Source organism: Microcebus murinus, chromosome 2 (assembly GCF_040939455.1).
Source record: "Microcebus murinus isolate Inina chromosome 2, M.murinus_Inina_mat1.0, whole genome shotgun sequence".
In the NCBI taxonomy this organism is placed as follows: Eukaryota; Metazoa; Chordata; class Mammalia; order Primates; family Cheirogaleidae; genus Microcebus; species Microcebus murinus.
Genome location: NC_134105.1, coordinates 90,060,918 through 90,077,644, shown reverse-complemented (window position 1 = coordinate 90,077,644; position 16,727 = coordinate 90,060,918). Strand labels below are relative to the sequence as shown.

Below are 16,727 nucleotides of genomic sequence, written 5' to 3'. Positions count from 1 at the left end.
AAAGAAAATTAAAAAAAATAATAAAAAGAAAGTTTGGGTTTTGTGGCTGGTTTTTGGGGAAAAGAGGTTCTGGTTTTTCTGGCTTGCCTTCAGGTCAGAGGGATTCTGTTTTATGGCTAGCCTCAGGGAGGAATGGGGACTGGGAGGCACGAGGACAGAAGAGTTCAGAGAAAAACTGTTGCTTCTGAGGCGGCTTCTGAGGTCTTCATTTTGGGGTGCTGTTTTATGAGCCCCAACAAAGCCAAGTACCTGTTTATGACACTGCAAAATGAAAGTGCCATGGGCCAGCGATGTCTGTCAGCAGCGAAACGCACAGATGGGCCCCTGAGTAAAACTGCTCGGGCAGCTGCCAGATGGGGTCCCAGGATGGCTGCGGCCAGGGGCTGTTATGCCATCTGGGTCGCCAATAAGTTGTTACCGAAATGAACCGGGTTCTGCTTGCGCAGCGCGGTAAAACCAGATACTGACGCCGAGATTTGCAGAAGGAGAAAAGGGCACGTGTTGCATGGCACCAAGCAAAGAGAATGGGAGCTAACACTTAAGCCCACAAACTGCTCAAGGGCTTGCAGGCAAGGGTTTTTGAAGGCAGGGGCACATTTTAGAGAAGCAGAAGTTGCAGGCAGAATTGTAAACCAATACCTGGAAGTTGTACATTGGTTTGGGCCACGGGTGTGATTTTTTTCTCCATGCCCCTCTAGTAGAAATTTAGAACAAAGAAGGGTGGTCAGGGTTGGGTCGTTGGTGCTCCCTTATCTGAGGTCTATGAGATAGCGGGTCTGCATTTTCTATCCAGCGGAGGTTTCTGAAAACAACTCAAAAACATATGTTAAGATGTTATGTATTAGTTTCCATAGGGAACAAAAACACCTCGTGATTCTGACTTGGCTGGAGGACTATTGTTATTATTCACACTATCTTCTTGCTTAGCAGGATGCTCATTTACTTTTTTTTAAGTTTAGTTAGGTGCCTGGAATTTCCCTTAAGAGGACTCAAGATTTTTCTCTTATTCCCATGCTCAGGGAGAAGGCAGGCCCCTAAGAGGGGTCCCTGCTCTGTCTCAAGCCTGTGCAGGGCACATTTATACAACTGTACTTGACACCTCTGCTTTACCCTGAAGTCAGCCAGGGCTCTCCTTCTCTGGAGATTGAGGGAGTGACAGGCAGAGAAGCAGCTGGAAGGTAGAGGAAGGTCCTAGGTATGGGCCTTACATGACTCTCAACAAATCCTTTCTGATTCAGACTTACCAGGCAACAAGAGCAGAAGCTGCAGGACTTCCAGGGTTGTCCACAAGGCTGATCGCTCCAGGTAAGTCATAATCTTAGGAGATAAGATGGCTTGGAGCCAGTGGGAGGTGGTGGGCAACAGCAATACAACAACATGATGATTGACTTTTGCACCTACCACTTTTCAGCTGCACGCCAATTTCTCCACCTGAACTATATTCCTTGATGTGACTGTTTGTTTTCTTTCTAAAGAATATATATGAGAACATACAGTGCTTGGTTGAATAAAAAAAATAAAAAAAATAAATAAAAAATAAAGAATATATAATAGTTTAGGACTCTTGGTTGTGAGCAGCAAAAATGCCCTCCAACTATTTTAATTAAAAGTGAACATTTTTCATAAGGAAAGAGCAGTGTTTCAAATGCAGGAGCAGGGATGTGGCCACCCTCAGAAATTGTCAAGAGCAAGAGCAATAGTCAGGGGAAACTGTCATCAGGATTTCATCTCCGTGTCTGATCTGCTACTCTTATATGTGTTTGCTTCCTTCTTTCTCTGTGCTGTCGTATATATATAAATACATATATATGTATTATTTTTTCCACAGGAGAAGGCATTCATTTACAGTTCCTGGGTTTACTTCTCCCCCATTCAGGAGATTGGCCAGTCTGAGACTGGATTCTCCTACTCCCAATTCTCTGTTAATTTCTGAGGAAGGGGTTCCTTGGCCCAGCCCACGAGGTTCCTTGGTCAGATGCCCACGAGGTCCAATCAAGCATGGTCTAAGGGACAGGGTTAGTCTAAAGCAATACAGTTGCCAGGAGCTACTGTAACTGGGTGGGGTGTGGGGGTGCAGACCCCAGAAAAAAGGATCCAGAGCAGAGAACCAAAAGGACATAACATCTGCTGTGATTCCTTCTAGGAAGTCCATTCTCATCATTTGTGTACTGATCACGGGTTTGGGGATTGTCTCTATAATCAGCCATTTGTCCAAAAGGAGGAGAAGTCAAAGGAATAGAAGGGGTAAGTGGCCATTTGGAGGCAGCGGGTGAGATAGGAGATAGGCAGGAATCAGAGAAAATGAAAGAGATCAAGGAGCAGCTGTTGAGGGAGTGAATGTGACCCTCTTCGTATTGCCTGGTCTCCTGGAAACCAATGCAGCCAGCTCATGGGCTGGGGAAGAAACCTGCATGTCCTGGTGACAAAGACATCATGAGAAGGACAGAGGAAGCACTGTGGCTTTGCTAAGTAGATAAATGTGTAGATCAGGAAGGGGGGGGTGGCTGAGATAACCAGGAACCAGATAACACAGGAACACCGCAGGTTCCCTTTCTGGAGGGCCGCCTGCCTCCCCAGCACACAAACTTTGGGAGGCAGCTTTACACTTTGAATGAAACTTTTTGCTCACCTAGAGGAACTAGGATCCAAGGCTCCTGTCAAAGGAAGGAGCTTCTGGGACTAGGTAAGCAGGTATAGAAAGATTTCCTGGAGAAAGGTCAAGGTAAAAGAGAACAGGTCTAAGGGTCTCAGGCCTGTCTTAAGCCAAGGAAATGGCCCTTTAGCTTTGTGTCCCCTTTTGCCTCTGGGTGATTACAGGTATGGGCCTGGCTAGAAGCCAAAAAACCAACCAAGCTTCTCCTGTGATCCCCACCACCTTGGTAAGTCCCCCTCTTCATTTTTCTGTCTTGAGTCTGTGTCCCACTGTGACCTAATCTTTAGGTCTTCCCATTCCTAAATAGAGAAGAGACTATGTGGATTTGCCTGCCTTTCCCTTTGGGGTGGCATCAGAGACACAAAGGCTCACCTTACTGTTCAGCAAACCCTGTAGGCCGCCACGTGGTGATTTTGCTAACCTCTCAAGTATGCACACAGTAGAAAGAACATCAGACACAAGTGACACCATTCGCCAATAGTTTTTTGTTTTTTACTTTTTATGCTCAGGGACCACAGGAATACCTTAGGCAATGAAGAGACTGTAGGCATAATCACAAAACAGACTCTAACCTTCCCTGGATGTGGGAAATATATAGAAAAACAACATTTCAGAGACGGAGAGAGAAAACATATCCTAGGAACACCTGTCGGTGACACACAAAGGTCCATAGCCAGAAGAATCAGAAATCTAAAAGCTAAAGCTGTGAGGTCCCGACCTTTTGTCCTCTAGGAGCTTTGGGAATGTGGAGGTGGGCATGTGGACAAGGCATGACTTTCCCGGGTTTGCCCAAGACCACTCCCTTTGGGACATTATTGTGGTCTAGTTTTTTTGCTAAAACCATTGTCACTTCTTTAAAGCATGACCTCAGAGAATGTTACACTTCTCATACTCCCCAGGATTCTGATTCATTCATTCATTCAACAAACAAGGACCATGCTAGCTAGATGCTGGGGGTACAAAGATGAGCAAAAGTGACTGCATCTATTTCATGGAGGTTCCATTGCAGAGTGGGAGGAAGACAAACTATCACACATCAACATTCCCATGTAAAATTGCCAGCTAGAGCCATTACACTAAAGGAGAGACATGGCGCTATGACAGATGGGGTGGTGGAACCCAGCACTGTTCCTTTTCAGCAAGGTGTTGTACAACCCTGTTTCAGCCACGCCCTGCTCCATGTCCTGCTTCCTCAAATCCAAGCAATTGAAACATGGCAGCCTGAACCAAGGTCCTTTCTAGCTCTGACATTCTTGGATTCTGAAAAAGTCCAATTGTGTTCATATCACCAAGACTTGGTGAGAGGTGACTACAAGCCCCAACGAATTTTCCTATTTCCTATTGAGCTTTGTGGTAATGACATCTGATTTCAGCCCTGAAAAAAAATTTTTGTTTTGGTGTTTAGTTCTCATGAAACCCCCATGATAGAGTTTGCAACTTTTGCTGTAGAAACATTCAGTAAAGGTAGGCAATAGCTCTTAATTCAGTTTTCTCTTTCTCTTCCACAACAAAGTAGGTAACTCTTTGAAGCCTGTCTCATGTGTCCTGACTGTAAAGGAAATGGCTCATGCTGAACAGATGTGACTGAAGAGTTCTTTTATTTGGTTCGTAAATAAAGTGATGCTACCATAGAATCACCATGACAACTGGCCCACATCTCTAAGACTGATTTTGATCTCTCAGGCATTCTGAAGGACCCACTAAGCTTGCCAGCAATCATTTGCAGCTAGGTAACAACAGTGGTAGTCAGAGAAGCTATGCATGCTAGACCATGGCTGAGCAAGGCTGCAATCAAATAACATCTCAAGATCTTAGTTCTTATGCATTCAGTTAGCCAGAAGTGAAGAAGAGGTACAGAATATGGGTCTGGGGCCAGGAAATCACTTGTATTTTGTTAGCTAATAAATTCCTGACCAGTGTTGAATGAACTCCAAGGTATGACTAACTTCTCCCAGGATATTGCTGGGAAAGTATTTCTGAAAAATTTTCTTAAAAAGTATAATAGTCCAACTCATTTCTGAATTGGTATTAAATGCTGTCCTACCCAGAGAAAGGGAGATAGACTAAATCAGTGTTTCTCAGATTCTGTTGATGAAAACACTGCAAGCCATTCATCGCATCCTTTCTGAGAAACTGTCAGCACACTGAATGGGTGCCGCTTTTGGTCAATGAGAAACCAGGGTGTGATAACTTAAGTAAGATATTCTGTGAAATTAGGAAACACAAATCAAGAACAAGGCACCAGCAACCATGAGTACAAGTGAGGTTCCATTGTCATTAACTCCAGAATTACCCCCACTCTTAACTCCCACCTGCATATCTGCACCCTCTCTCCCCCGGTAGTAACTCTTCTGATATTTCTGGGAGTTTCTAAGGCTTCCCCTCCACTGCCTCTGCTGCCCTCTTCAGAACCCTGCTCTTCAAGATGCTGTGGTTCCTTCTAAGCAGGTGCTGGCCAGCCTCCGTCCTCAGGATACTCCAGTGGTTCTCTGGACTGAGCAGGGCTGGGCCAGGGAGATCGTCTGTTGATGTGATTCTGCACATGCCCTGTGTATTTCAATCCCGACTCTCACCCAGTCTTTCGTGAACACAGTTCCTCCGGCGTCCACCCTAACTCCTCTCCCCAAAGGCGTGGAACTCAAAGCTACTCAACAGCCTGACAGGAAGGGATCAGGGTGTGGACATCATGTCACGTGATTCCATGCAGCCCCCACCCTGGCGGTCTTAGATCAAACAACATCAAAAGTGCTCTCTTTTCCTTCAGCCGCAAAACAACACCAATTTCTCCTCTGTGGCCATGTGTTGAATTTACCCAAAGGGGTCACTAGCCCACTGGTTCTGCAAATAGCAATCCAGTCTATATGTCCTCAGTTAGGACATCCTAGTATACAAGCCAAGAGGGCAGACACAGATCTTCCACAGTAGTTAAAGACATTTATAGCTATCTTGGAAGATTTATATTCACACTATCTGCTGAACTATTTTCCCTGAGAATCCTACAGGTTTTTTTTCTGATGCCATGACCCAAGAGCCTTGTTTCTTCCCTTACCTAGCAAAGACCTGTGGCCAGGTCTTTGGATCTGTGGCCAGTTATTTAATTTCTCATTTTATCCTCGAGCAAGGCTGGTTGCTCTCCATTTCTCTTGACAGAGAGAAAAAAAAACAAAAAACAAAAAACAAGACTTTGTCTCCGGTGGCATTGGTAAAAATGGGAAGCTTCAAGAAAGCTGAGGGAAAAGCAATTCATTTGATAGTTTACATGCAAATGGATGGCTACGGGACAAAGCTGACTCCTACTCTTGCAGCTGTTTGTAAGGCACTGGCTCTGACTTGGAAAGCTGATGTGGCCTCTAGCTTCAGGGTTAGCAGAACTGTTTTAACGTCAGTCCAGAGTCTGGTAGCAGCTGACAGCTTCCTGGGTCTCTGCTGCCCTCGTGGGGCCGGCTGCTCTCTGTGCCGAGGCCTCTTCGCCAGGCTATTTCCCTGAACCAGTCTGTCTTCTAGACCTGGTCACTGCCACAGAGCCTACTCCTTTATCCAACCCTCTTCCACATATTCTCCCCCAAACCCTCTCGGAAACAACATGCCCATTGGCTGGCGCCACCTGACTTCGCCCCTCTAGTCTCCCTGACACTATTAAGCGCCATGGGGCGTAGAAGCAAGATGCAAGGAAGTGGAAGTCAGTGGACTCGATTACAATTTCAGTTCTGCCACTAAACTAGCTGGGTGACATTGGGTAAATTATTTCATCTCCTTGAACTTCAATTTCCTCACTTTGATTTTTAAAATATTATTTAATATATTTTAAAAGATTTGTGGGGAATGCCTCTCTCCCACTCTCTCTCCCTCACCTGTAGACCGAGCTCCATCAGGGCAGCATTCCCCAGTGATTCCCCGTGGGAAGGAGAGGGACTTGTCTGACATGGAGACTGGGAGGAGGAACTTTGCCCCTTCCTCTTCCTTTTTTAATCTTTAGGGTGCGGCTTTCAAAGTGTATGCGATCTCTTCCGCAACTCTCAGGAGCAGGCTGAGATGCTGAATTGGTTGTGGGGATGGGAGGGGACTTGTTCTGGTCTAGATCAGTTATGGAGTCCAGTGCTCTGAAGCCTACTTCTTTGCAGCTACAGTACAAGCTGTATTCTCCAATGTTGACTATATTCATAATAAAGATGATATTTTGGTCTCTATCTGATATTTTGGTCTCTATCTCTATAATAAATATGATATTTTGGTCCTCTTTCTTATGGCTCAATTGGTTCAGGATTCAGGTGGGAGATGGAGCATATTAGGTGTTGGGCATCCTGAAGATCTTCAGCATGGTCAATGAAGAACTTCCAAAGTTGAAGAAAGGCTTTTAGGGAAAAGCATACCTCCTTCTTGCCCCTGACTCTTTTTTTTTTTTTTTTGAGACACAGTCTCACTCTGTTGCCCGGACTAAAGTGCCGTGGCATCAGTGTAGTTCACAGCAACCTCAAACTCCTGGGCTCAAGTGATCCTCCTGCCTCAGCCTCCCGAGTAGCTGAGACTACAGGCATGTGCCACCATGCCCAGCTAATTTTTTCTATATATTTTTAGTTGGCCAATTAATTTATTTCTGTTTATAGTAGAGACAGGGTCTTGCTCTTGCTCAGGCTGGTTTCGAACTCCTGACCTTGAGCGATCCTCCCACCTCGGCCTCCCAGAGTGCTAGGATTACAGGCATGAGCCACCGGGCCCGGCCGTGGAGGTCTTTATATATAAAGAAAATTAGGCCAGGCATGGTGGTGCATGCTTGTAATCCCAGCACTTTGGGAGGATTGCTTGAGGCCGGGAATTCAAGACTAGCCTGGGCAACATAGGAAGACCCTGTAACTACAAAAAAATATTAAAAACTAGCAGGATATAGTGGTGTATGCCTATAGTCCTAGCTATCTGGGAGGCTGAGACGGGAGGATTCCTTGAGCCCAGAAGTTTGAGGTTGCAGTGAGCTATGATCCATGCCACTGCACTCCAGCCAGGGCAACAGAGCAAGACCCTATCTTTTAAAAAAATAAAAATTAAATAAATACATTTAAAAAAAAAAAGAAAGAAAATTAGCTGTTTGTCTAGGAGATGGTTTGCAAACGTTTTCCAAGCTTTTCATTTGTCTTTTGACTTTTTAATGGTTTTTATAAGTTGAGATAATCTTTTCTGGTTTCTGGGCTTTGTGTCATACATTCAAAAGCATGTTCCACTCTGGAATAATTTTTAAAATTCTCCCATGCTTTCTTCTGGTATTTTTATGTTTTTTATAGTTAAATTTTTGACATGTCTGGAATTTGTTTCAACATAAAAAATGAGATATGGATCCTATTTTATTTTCATCTACATGGTTATCTATCTTAACACCATTTATTGAATAAACCAGTTTCCCCCAAATGAGTTGACATACCATCTTCATCATACCGTGAATTTCCCTAGGTATTTTGGTCTACTTATGTTCTTACTTTTCTTTTCCATTAATTTGTTTATTCATGCACCATTACCATATTGCTTTAATTTGACATGCTTAATAAAACAGATACTTTTAGTTAGCTGTTAGGGCTAGCCTTCTCATAGTACTTTTATTTATAACTTATTTATTTTTGTAAATTTTCCTGGGTTAGCTTTCTTGTTTATTGTTTACAAAGGAAATTTAAAGTAAGTTTGCCTAGTGAAAACTAATCTTCTTAGTATTTTTGATGGGATTGTTTATGTGATTATTCATTGGGATTGGGGGGGAATTAATGTTTGGATTTTTCCCTTTGGTTCTTATATAATCTTGTTATGGATATCTCTTACGCTATAGCAAGGAGGTAGAAATCCACATTGGAATAGTGCTTTATACAATGTGGACCTTGTATTTAGAACTCTGCGCTATATAAAGTGCTGTGTGTATGATATATCATTTAATCCTCACATTAAGTACCAGTATTAGTGGTAGGCATTACTGTCTCTGTTTTCAACATGAAGGACTTGAGCCTTAAAAAGGTTAACAAACTTGCCCGAATGAATGCAGCTGGTTAATGGCGGAGTGTGAGCCGTGCACCACAATGGAACCAGAGCGTGTTTCAGAGCGCCATCACCTCTGTTAGCTTTTATAACCTGTGGATGAGGTCTGGACTTTTGGTCTTGACCTCTGGAGAAGGTGGTGGGAATAGGCAAATAAATGATGAAGAGGGAGCCAGCATCGTGGAGGGTTTGCCTTTATTTGAAATTCTTGATAGATGGTTCATTTGGTTGACTCCTCCCAAGTTGATCCCCGACGCTGGGTGAATACTCTGTGCTCTGAGTCACACATTTTGGAAGGGCGTGAGGGAAGCAGTCTCAGCCCTCACGGGGCTAACAGTCTGTCAGTTCCAGCGGAAGGGCCAGCAAGCTTTTCTCTGGCCAGGCAAAAGACTGAACACTGGTCTTCAATACTGCTGGATAGCATTGCCAGATCACACCTAAACAGCTCTGACTGCAGTTTCACACAGGCTGTGGTCTAAAATTTGTTAAAGAAAAACGTGTATGAAGATAGCACTGAGATGCGGAGAACTGGATTCAAGCCTCATCGGAAAGGCAGAGTGAGTGTGCTGCTTTAATTTGAGTATAGACTGTGAGGTCCGAGTCTGCAGAACAGTTCTTAGTCAAGTGATTGCCCTTTTCTTCTGAGGTTTTGAAAGTCATTCTGGCATAGGTAAGTGATTCCTCTGGGATGGATGAAAGCTGCAGAGAGAAAAAGGAGGAACGAGTAAGTTCCATTTGGCGCTAAAGGTGTGTCTTTAGAAGCAAACTGAAAGCTTTGGTCAGAGAAGACCCAAAGAGATCAGAAGAACTCTTCAAAGAGTCATTTGCTCAGTGTCCAGAAAGCAGTACCATTAGCCTAGAGAGGCTGTAGCCCAATGGCAGTAGCCCTCTGGTGTCCTGGAAACAGCATGGTCATCTTACCTTGGCCGGAGGACCTGAGTGAGGCTCCAGGGCCTGGGGACTGGAGCAACCTGCCACAGGTGCCAGGAAAAAAGAGAGACAAGTCTCACCAGGACACCTGGAGAAAAGGGGAACCTCTCCCTTCAATCTTAGGTGAAATGGTGGGGCAGGCAGAAAGTGCTGGAGGGTGGTGGGGAGGACAGAGAGGAAGGGAAATGAAGGGATTCAAGTCCCCATTCTGCAGAGAGGGTAGGCTAAGCAGGACACCCCACCCCACCCCCTCACATTATTCACTCACAGCTCACTCTCCTCCCTAAGGCAGAGAAGTAAGGGCTGTCCCATCCCTTGGAGACCACTTACATTTTTTGTAGCTCTTTATGACAAGGAAGGCAAGTGCCAGCAGCAGCAGTGTCAGTAGAACCCCAGAACAAAAGGCCAAGATTAAATATTCCTTGCTGTTTCAGCAAAGAAAGGGCAAAGATGAACTAGTGGGCTTTTTGAAGGCCTTTCCTAAAGGCCAGAGCATAACCTTCCCCACCTGTGGATGAACACCTGTAATGGCTTTCGAGCTGGTTAGTGGACTTTCATCTGCTGATTTTCAACCTTTTGCTTTTGAGTTTCAGATCCATTGGAGGAATCAATGAAAGCTGTGGCCTCTCTCCCTATTCCCCCTACCACACACAATGTTCATAGGCCCCCACCCAGCAAATTTTATCTATAAGCTTAGGGGATTCGTAGATCCCTGAGAGCTTGGGCAACACCTACTTAAGAATCATACTCTAAGACCAAAAACTGTTTTAGTTCTTCCCTCGTCTGATCCCTTCTCCCCAGACTCCCCTGCCCAAACCCCCAAGGCAAAGTTGTCAACACAAAATCAAATACCACGTGGTAGAAAATGAAATGGATGGGAGAATGCTTATTTACTCGGCAAGGTTGTTAGAGAGACATGGTGCAGAGGTGGTCGTTGGGGCTGCTGTGGTGGAGGTGGCTCGTCTGCCTAGGAGAGAACATGAAATGAGTTAGTGTATGACATCCTTCCAGGTGAAGTATCCCCAGGCGCCCCACCCTACCCAAGCAACCAGTGGAGACTAATGACGGGGCTGCAGCTCTACAAAAGGGGAGAACATTTTTTTCTTAGATCCTGAGTCAGTAAAAATGAAAATTAGAACTGGAACTTTTAAAAACAATCAGCTACACAAAAGAAGTATGAGCTTCCAGGCCCTTTGATAAATGAACACATCTCATGTGTCCCCCTCCTCAAAAACTTCAGTAGGAACCCCTGGAGAGAGACGCTTCCTGTGATCCAAGCAGAGATGTCCAGGCTAGGGAGAAACAGAACAAGTATTTCCCAAAGTCCCTGGAAATTTGACCTTGAAACTGGTGCTTTTTTTGGTTTGCTCATTTCTTTGCAGGGCAGCTATTAACATTGCCTAGCCACAGCGGTTTTCCCAATGCCTACACCACAAATAAAAGAGCAGTGAGAAAAGTGAACTAGATTCCAGTAAACTACCCAGCTAGTCTAATATCGAGCACAGAGACCCTTTACCCAGATACGGAGGGCCAGGTAGTTCTCTCCGCTTCCCCCTTTCACTTCTCCTGGTATTAAATTCTGCATCATAGTACAATCTGACTCTTCCAACTTCAGAAATGCACTAGCCAGTGCTGTCCCATGACAGCCCTTAAGGACAATTTCTAGTTCTTTTAACTCAGCAGTAAGGCAGGTAATTGTCCCTGTCCTGAACTCACCAGTGTTGGGTTTAGGTGTAGAATCCGTTTGTCCCATGCTGTCTTCCCCTGAGAATAAAAAAGGTACCATTGAGAAAGCTCGGAAAGGAGAGGCAGCTGAGGGGCCAACACTGAGACTGTGTCTGTCGTATAAGAACAGTAATAATGAGAGAGACGTAAGTCGTGGGTGTTCTAGTACCATCAAGGGTCACAGACTTTACCTGGTGTAGTTACTGCAGCTCAGCAGCCAGCCCTCAGGTTTGCAGGTACACAAATTTGATTTTATCAGGGCACCAAGAATTGACTGATTCAGAACGGATTCCTACCAACCAACTCACAGGAGACCGATGTATAAACTGAAACAACGTAAGGAACATGTTGGCGTCACCAGTGCATTCTACCTTCCAGAACATGTAAGAATGCCATTTAAAACCATAATTTTGCTTGTTGGGCACTGAACTGAATGAGATATGAGGGAAGATGAATGGATGATTTTGATATAGACTGCCATCCAGGGTCTGATGCAACAAACTTATTCTTCCCTGGCAGTGCAGTGTAAACGTTGACAAACTTGCTCTCGCAGCTTCCTCCTCTAGGCTTCATCCGATACTTCTGTTCACATATTGTCTTTTCAAGTATGCCAGCATCCTTGCCTAGGCTATGGCTCTACTTGTTATGTTAAGCCTTCTGTATTTTCCCTCTTTTATTAATTTTTTAAACCAAAGAGTATAAAGCATCTAAGGGGAGAAAAGCAAAATCACCCAAACTCCTACTATTCATTGTTAATATTTTAGTGTCTTTCCTTTCAGTCATACTTCCATGCATTTTTTAAAAAGAGCTAGTTGAGGCCGGGCGTGGTGGCTCACGCCTGTAATCCTAGCACTTTGGGAGGCCAAGACGGGCGGATTGCTCAAGGTCAGGAGTTCGAAACCAGCCTGAGTGAGACCCCGTCTCTAAAAAAAAAGAGCTAGTTGAGACAGTTCTTTACATAAGACCGTTCTTTATATATGAGAAAAATACCTCGTTGCCACGTACAGGTTACAATGGCAGCAACGGCAGCACTGTTAAGTACCTTACGAGTGACCAAACGTTTTTAGATGATGCAATGCAGGATCAGAAGAAAGGTGCTAACAGGAAAATTCGGTGAGAAGTCTGAGCCATGAGACTAGAAGCCCACAGTCTTCAGCAGAGTCAGCCGTGGTAATAATTTTTCTAGCCCATTTTGCTCCTTTTGTTTTTTTCTTTTTTTTTATTTTTATATTTGTAGGTCTCTCCTGACACTGAGGTGGGTTTCTCCAGACACCAAGTGGCTCCTTTTCTAATTTGTAAGTCAACGGTGCTCTTTGCAGAATACCATAAAATATTGATATTTTAATGATATTTTTAAAATATTGGAATATGCATTGGTACTACACTGAATATGAACTTACACTAGACCTTACCATTGGAGAGGTGGAAGAGGATATGATTGTAGGTTTCTGTAAAATCCTGACTTTCATGTCAGTAGTTCTGAATTTACAAAAATGTTACCATAAGCCACCTTTAAAAAGTTAGGCCGCTCCACCCTAAAAGACAAAATCTTCACACAATGCCACAGGGAAATAGCTACTCAAAAGTCCAGGCCAAAAAAAGCAGGAAACACATTTCCCTTTGAGAATAACAATCCAAATGTTTGACAGAAGCATAAATTAAAATAGAAACAGTGCTATATATACATTTTCACATTTCATCTGGCACTGGAGAATCCTACTGATTGCCATAAAATCCATCAACTAAAGAGAACCATTTAAACACAGCACTTCCCCCACCAAATAAAAAGACAAAAGATGATAGAAACCTCTAACAAACACTTAGATGACATTTTCTTTTGGTGTATGATTATTTCATTTAGAGTAAAAGCATATGGTAAATTCATTTACCTTTGAAGAAAAATTCTGGCAACAAGGCGCAATTGTCCAAGACCAAACATTTCACTTGCTTCCGTTACTACTCTTCTTTTTCAGAAATGATGAAATAAAAGTTTCTGCCTCTATCAAACTGTGTGTCGCAAGGTTCTCGTCCAAGCACAAGACTTCCTCTTTGAGGTCAGCATGACAATTTTTTTTTAATCCTATAAGCAGAGAGAACTCCTTTTGTATCTCTTGACACATGAGCACCAGAACATAAGGGGATAAGACAAATTTATTTCTAATTAAATATTTACTGAGGCCGGGCGCGGTGGCTCACGCCTGTAATCCTAGCACTCTGGGAGGCCGAGGCGGGCAGATTGCTTGAGGTCAGGAGTTTGAAACCAGCCTGAGCAAGAGCAAGACCCCGTCTTGTTGGAGACTAAGACCCTCCACATTCCAATGACTTGTCCTGACTTGTCCTACGCACGGAAAATAGCCAAAGACAAAAATAGCACCCAGCCCCTCAGCTATAGTTCCGAGAAGAATGCATTCCATGACGTGCTTGCTCCAGGGCATGCTACCTGCAATTGTTCCCAACCCCCTGCCAGGTTGGGGTAGAGTGATCCATCACAAACAGATTTAGGTGCCATTGGGATGCTGATTGGGGCTGATTAGCCCACACCCAAGCCTCATCATCCCCCCACCCTATTTTTCTGTTTCTACTTCCTTGTTTTCTGTATATAAAACCTACTAAAAATCCAAGTAAAGTAGACCTTGACAACCCTTTGCTTGGTCTCGCTCCTTTCTCTCGCCCATCTCTTTCAGGCACGGTCCCCCTCGCCCCCGCGAGTAACAGAAGGTCCCGCGGGCTGGGACACCGTCTCTACTAGAAATAGAAATAAATTAATTGGCCAACTAATATATAGAAGAAATTAGCCAGCCATGGTGGCGCATGCCTGTAGTCCCAGCTACTCGGGAGGCTGAGGCAGCAGGGTTGCTTGAGCCCAGGAGTCTGAGGTTGCTGTGAGCTAGGCTGATGCCACGGCACTCACTCTAGCCCGGGCAACAAAGTGAGACTCTGTCTCAAAAAAAAAAAAAAAAATTTACTGAGTATTTACTTTAACTACCCTGCCAGATGTTGTGGAAGTCACAGCCATGTGACATTATCACTGTCATCAAGAATCTGATAATCTCAGCTATTCTAACTAGGGAGATGAGAATGATAAAATTAAAGAACAAACAATGTTAAGAGTCAAGTACTGGCCACACAGACTTCAAGTGTATTAAGAGTGTTGGGATCCCTTCAAAGGGAAGGTGAATCATTTATTTATACATAACTATTTATAAAACAATATTAATAAATATATGTATTAAATAAATGCTATGGACCATACTGTGGGCTAGATACTGTGGGTTTTTCAGAGAGCAAGGCAGAAAAGCTCCTTGCCTTATGAAGCCTATCATGTAATTGAGAAGAGAAATGAAAAACAGGTAAATGATAGATCAATAGCACGTTGTATTAAGGGCCATGAAGGAAAGAAACAGAGTGCTAGGTAGAGAGTACATAATGGGAGAATGTCATTAGGTCAGGTGGATGACTGGAGAAGCTTCTCCAAGGAGAGGACACTTACCTTGAAAGCCTGAGGACGAGAAGGCACCAGCCAGGCAGACAGCCAAGGGAAGAGCAGCGCACAGACATGGAAGAGGGGAGAGCTGCTGGGGCTGGAGGAATCAGGCGAGGCCGCTTGCAGGTGAACTTCGAGCTGTGGCATGGTTAGGCTTTGGATGGAAGGAGAAGAAGGGGACTGTGAGAAACGGTGTCCCAGGCCCAGGATTGGTTGCTGGGATTCAAGAGATGCATTTCTGGGATATCAGCATCATTCAAGAGTGGGGCATTTTAGGCCGGGCGCTGTGGCTCACGCCTGTAATCCTAGCTCTTGGGAGGCCGAGGCGGGCGGATTGCTCAAGGTCAGGAGTTCAAAACCAGCCTGAGCAAGAGCGAGACCCCGTCTCTACTATAAATAGAAAGAAATCAATTGGCCAACTGATATATATATAAAAAATTAGCCGGGCATGGTGACACATGCCTGTAGTCCCAGCTACCAGGGAGGCTGAGGCAGAAGGATCGCTCGAGCCCAGGAGTTTGAGGTTGCTGTGAGCTAGGCTGACGCCACGGCACTCACTCTAGCCTGGGCAACAAAGCGAGACTCTGTCTCAAAAAAAAAAAAAAAAAGAGTGGGGCATTTGGAGAGGGTAGGAGGTGGAAAATAATTACATAGATGGATTACAGCCAGATGGCAGAGGGCTTTAAATCCAAACAAAATATATATTTAAAGTATTAAGAAAAGAAGAAACCACTGATTTTCTATTTTTTTTGAGACAGAGTCTTGCTCTGTTGCCCTGGGTAGAGTGCAGCTGTGTCCCACTAAATATTTTTGATGGGAACATAACACCATAAACATGGCCTTTAAGAGAGACTATACAATGCCATATAAGATAAATTTTGGGTAAAGAAAAAGACAAGGAAATAAGCTAGGGGTATCATGATATTCTGGGTATCATTTAGTGAGTGTGTGGGAGGCAGGAATGGGAAGGAAGCCACAGGTGATACGATTGGAGAATATACGACTTGGGACCTGGATATGGGGAATAAAACAGCAGAGAGAGTCGATGATTAACTTCAAGTTTTTGATCCTCAGTGGCTGAAAGAATTCATTTTTTTTTTGTTCATTCACTCCAAAAACATTTATTGAACATTTACTATGTGTCATGTATTATTCAAAGCTTTGAGGATATTACGATGAGCAAAAATTTCCTTTTCCTGTCTTCATGGAGCCTTCAGACTAGTAAAGGAGGCTGTTACCAAGCAAAGAAGTGGTAAGTTGTGGCTACTACTTGTGCCATGAAGGAGTGCAACCCAGTGCCATGAATGCCTATGACCCAGGGGAAGGGCACCAGGGAAGCCTTCCTGGAAGAAGACACTTAGGCTGAAGTATGAGCTGGAGTTCCATTAGATCAAGACGGAGGGAAAGTTCAGAGGAACAGAATGTCTAAAAGTCTTCCACCAGAAGGGAAAAAAAGGTTAGTGTGACAATAGCAAGGAAGTGGTGGAGGTCACCTCATCTCACTTCCATGTGAGGTGACACAGGGGTGTAGGGAGAGGGTAGAACATTTTGAGGACGAGGTTAAAGAGGCAGGAAGGTGCCCGTCTCTCAGAACTTTTGTCTTTATTGTAAGAGAAGTGGGTGTATCTATACTAAACGTATTTAAACAAGGGCAACATGATCAGATCTTCATCTGGAACAATCACTAAAACCGAGGCAGAGAGAACAGATTGGAAGACAGCCAGAATAGATATAAATAGACCAGTTGAGAGATTACTGCAGTGATCCATGTGCTTGCTTGGGAAGCACATATACTAAAATTGGAATGATACAGAGAAGATTAGCATTTTAATAATTTTAAAGAAGAAAAAAAGAAAAAAAGATTACTACAGTGATCCAGTTGAGGAATAATTGTAACTTGAACTAGGATGGTAACAGCAGAGAGAT

The 16,727-nt window shown here is 44.0% G+C and overlaps 2 protein-coding genes across 3 annotated transcripts in view; one reads left to right on the top strand and one right to left on the bottom strand.

The window, feature by feature from the left end:
* The window catches only part of ADORA3 (adenosine A3 receptor), a 30,267-nt gene extending 25,686 nt beyond the window's left edge, over nt 1–4,581 (top strand). The window contains exons 6-9 of the mRNA XM_076010396.1: nt 1,239–1,305; nt 2,144–2,244; nt 2,818–2,879; nt 4,170–4,581. Of these exons, the coding sequence (XP_075866511.1) occupies nt 1,239–1,305; nt 2,144–2,244; nt 2,818–2,879; nt 4,170–4,181 (242 nt within the window). The 3' untranslated portion in view covers nt 4,182–4,581. The remainder of the gene's footprint in view (nt 1–1,238; nt 1,306–2,143; nt 2,245–2,817; nt 2,880–4,169) is intronic.
* Nucleotides 4,582–8,840: 4,259 nt separating this feature from the next.
* C2H1orf162 (chromosome 2 C1orf162 homolog) lies at nt 8,841–13,326 on the bottom strand. Of its 2 annotated transcripts, XM_012751630.3 has the most exons (7): nt 13,207–13,326; nt 11,509–11,643; nt 11,309–11,356; nt 10,487–10,559; nt 9,923–10,017; nt 9,584–9,633; nt 8,841–9,361 (listed from the first exon to the last, which is right to left on the bottom strand). In XM_012751630.3, exons 3-7 carry the CDS (start codon nt 11,343–11,345, stop codon nt 9,197–9,199), a joined length of 420 nt encoding a protein of 139 aa, XP_012607084.1. In that variant the 5' UTR covers nt 11,346–11,356; nt 11,509–11,643; nt 13,207–13,326; the 3' UTR covers nt 8,841–9,196. The 2 variants fall into 2 exon arrangements, with proteins under 2 accessions (XP_012607084.1, XP_012607085.1); XM_012751631.3 differs by lacking the exon at nt 11,509–11,643.
* Nucleotides 13,327–16,727: the final 3,401 nt, after the last annotated feature.

Excerpts from the sequence above, each read along its gene's own strand:
- C2H1orf162 (XM_012751630.3), bottom strand. The coding sequence starts at position 11,345 with ATGGGACAAACGGATTCTACACCTAAACCCAACACTG. Across the intron at positions 10,560-11,308 it reads TACACCTAAACCCAACACTG|GCAGACGAGCCACCTCCACC; the intron begins GTGAGTTCAGGA and ends GTTCTCTCCTAG. Across the intron at positions 9,362-9,583 it reads ACTCAGGTCCTCCGGCCAAG|CTTTCATCCATCCCAGAGGA; the intron begins GTAAGATGACCA and ends TTCTCTCTGCAG.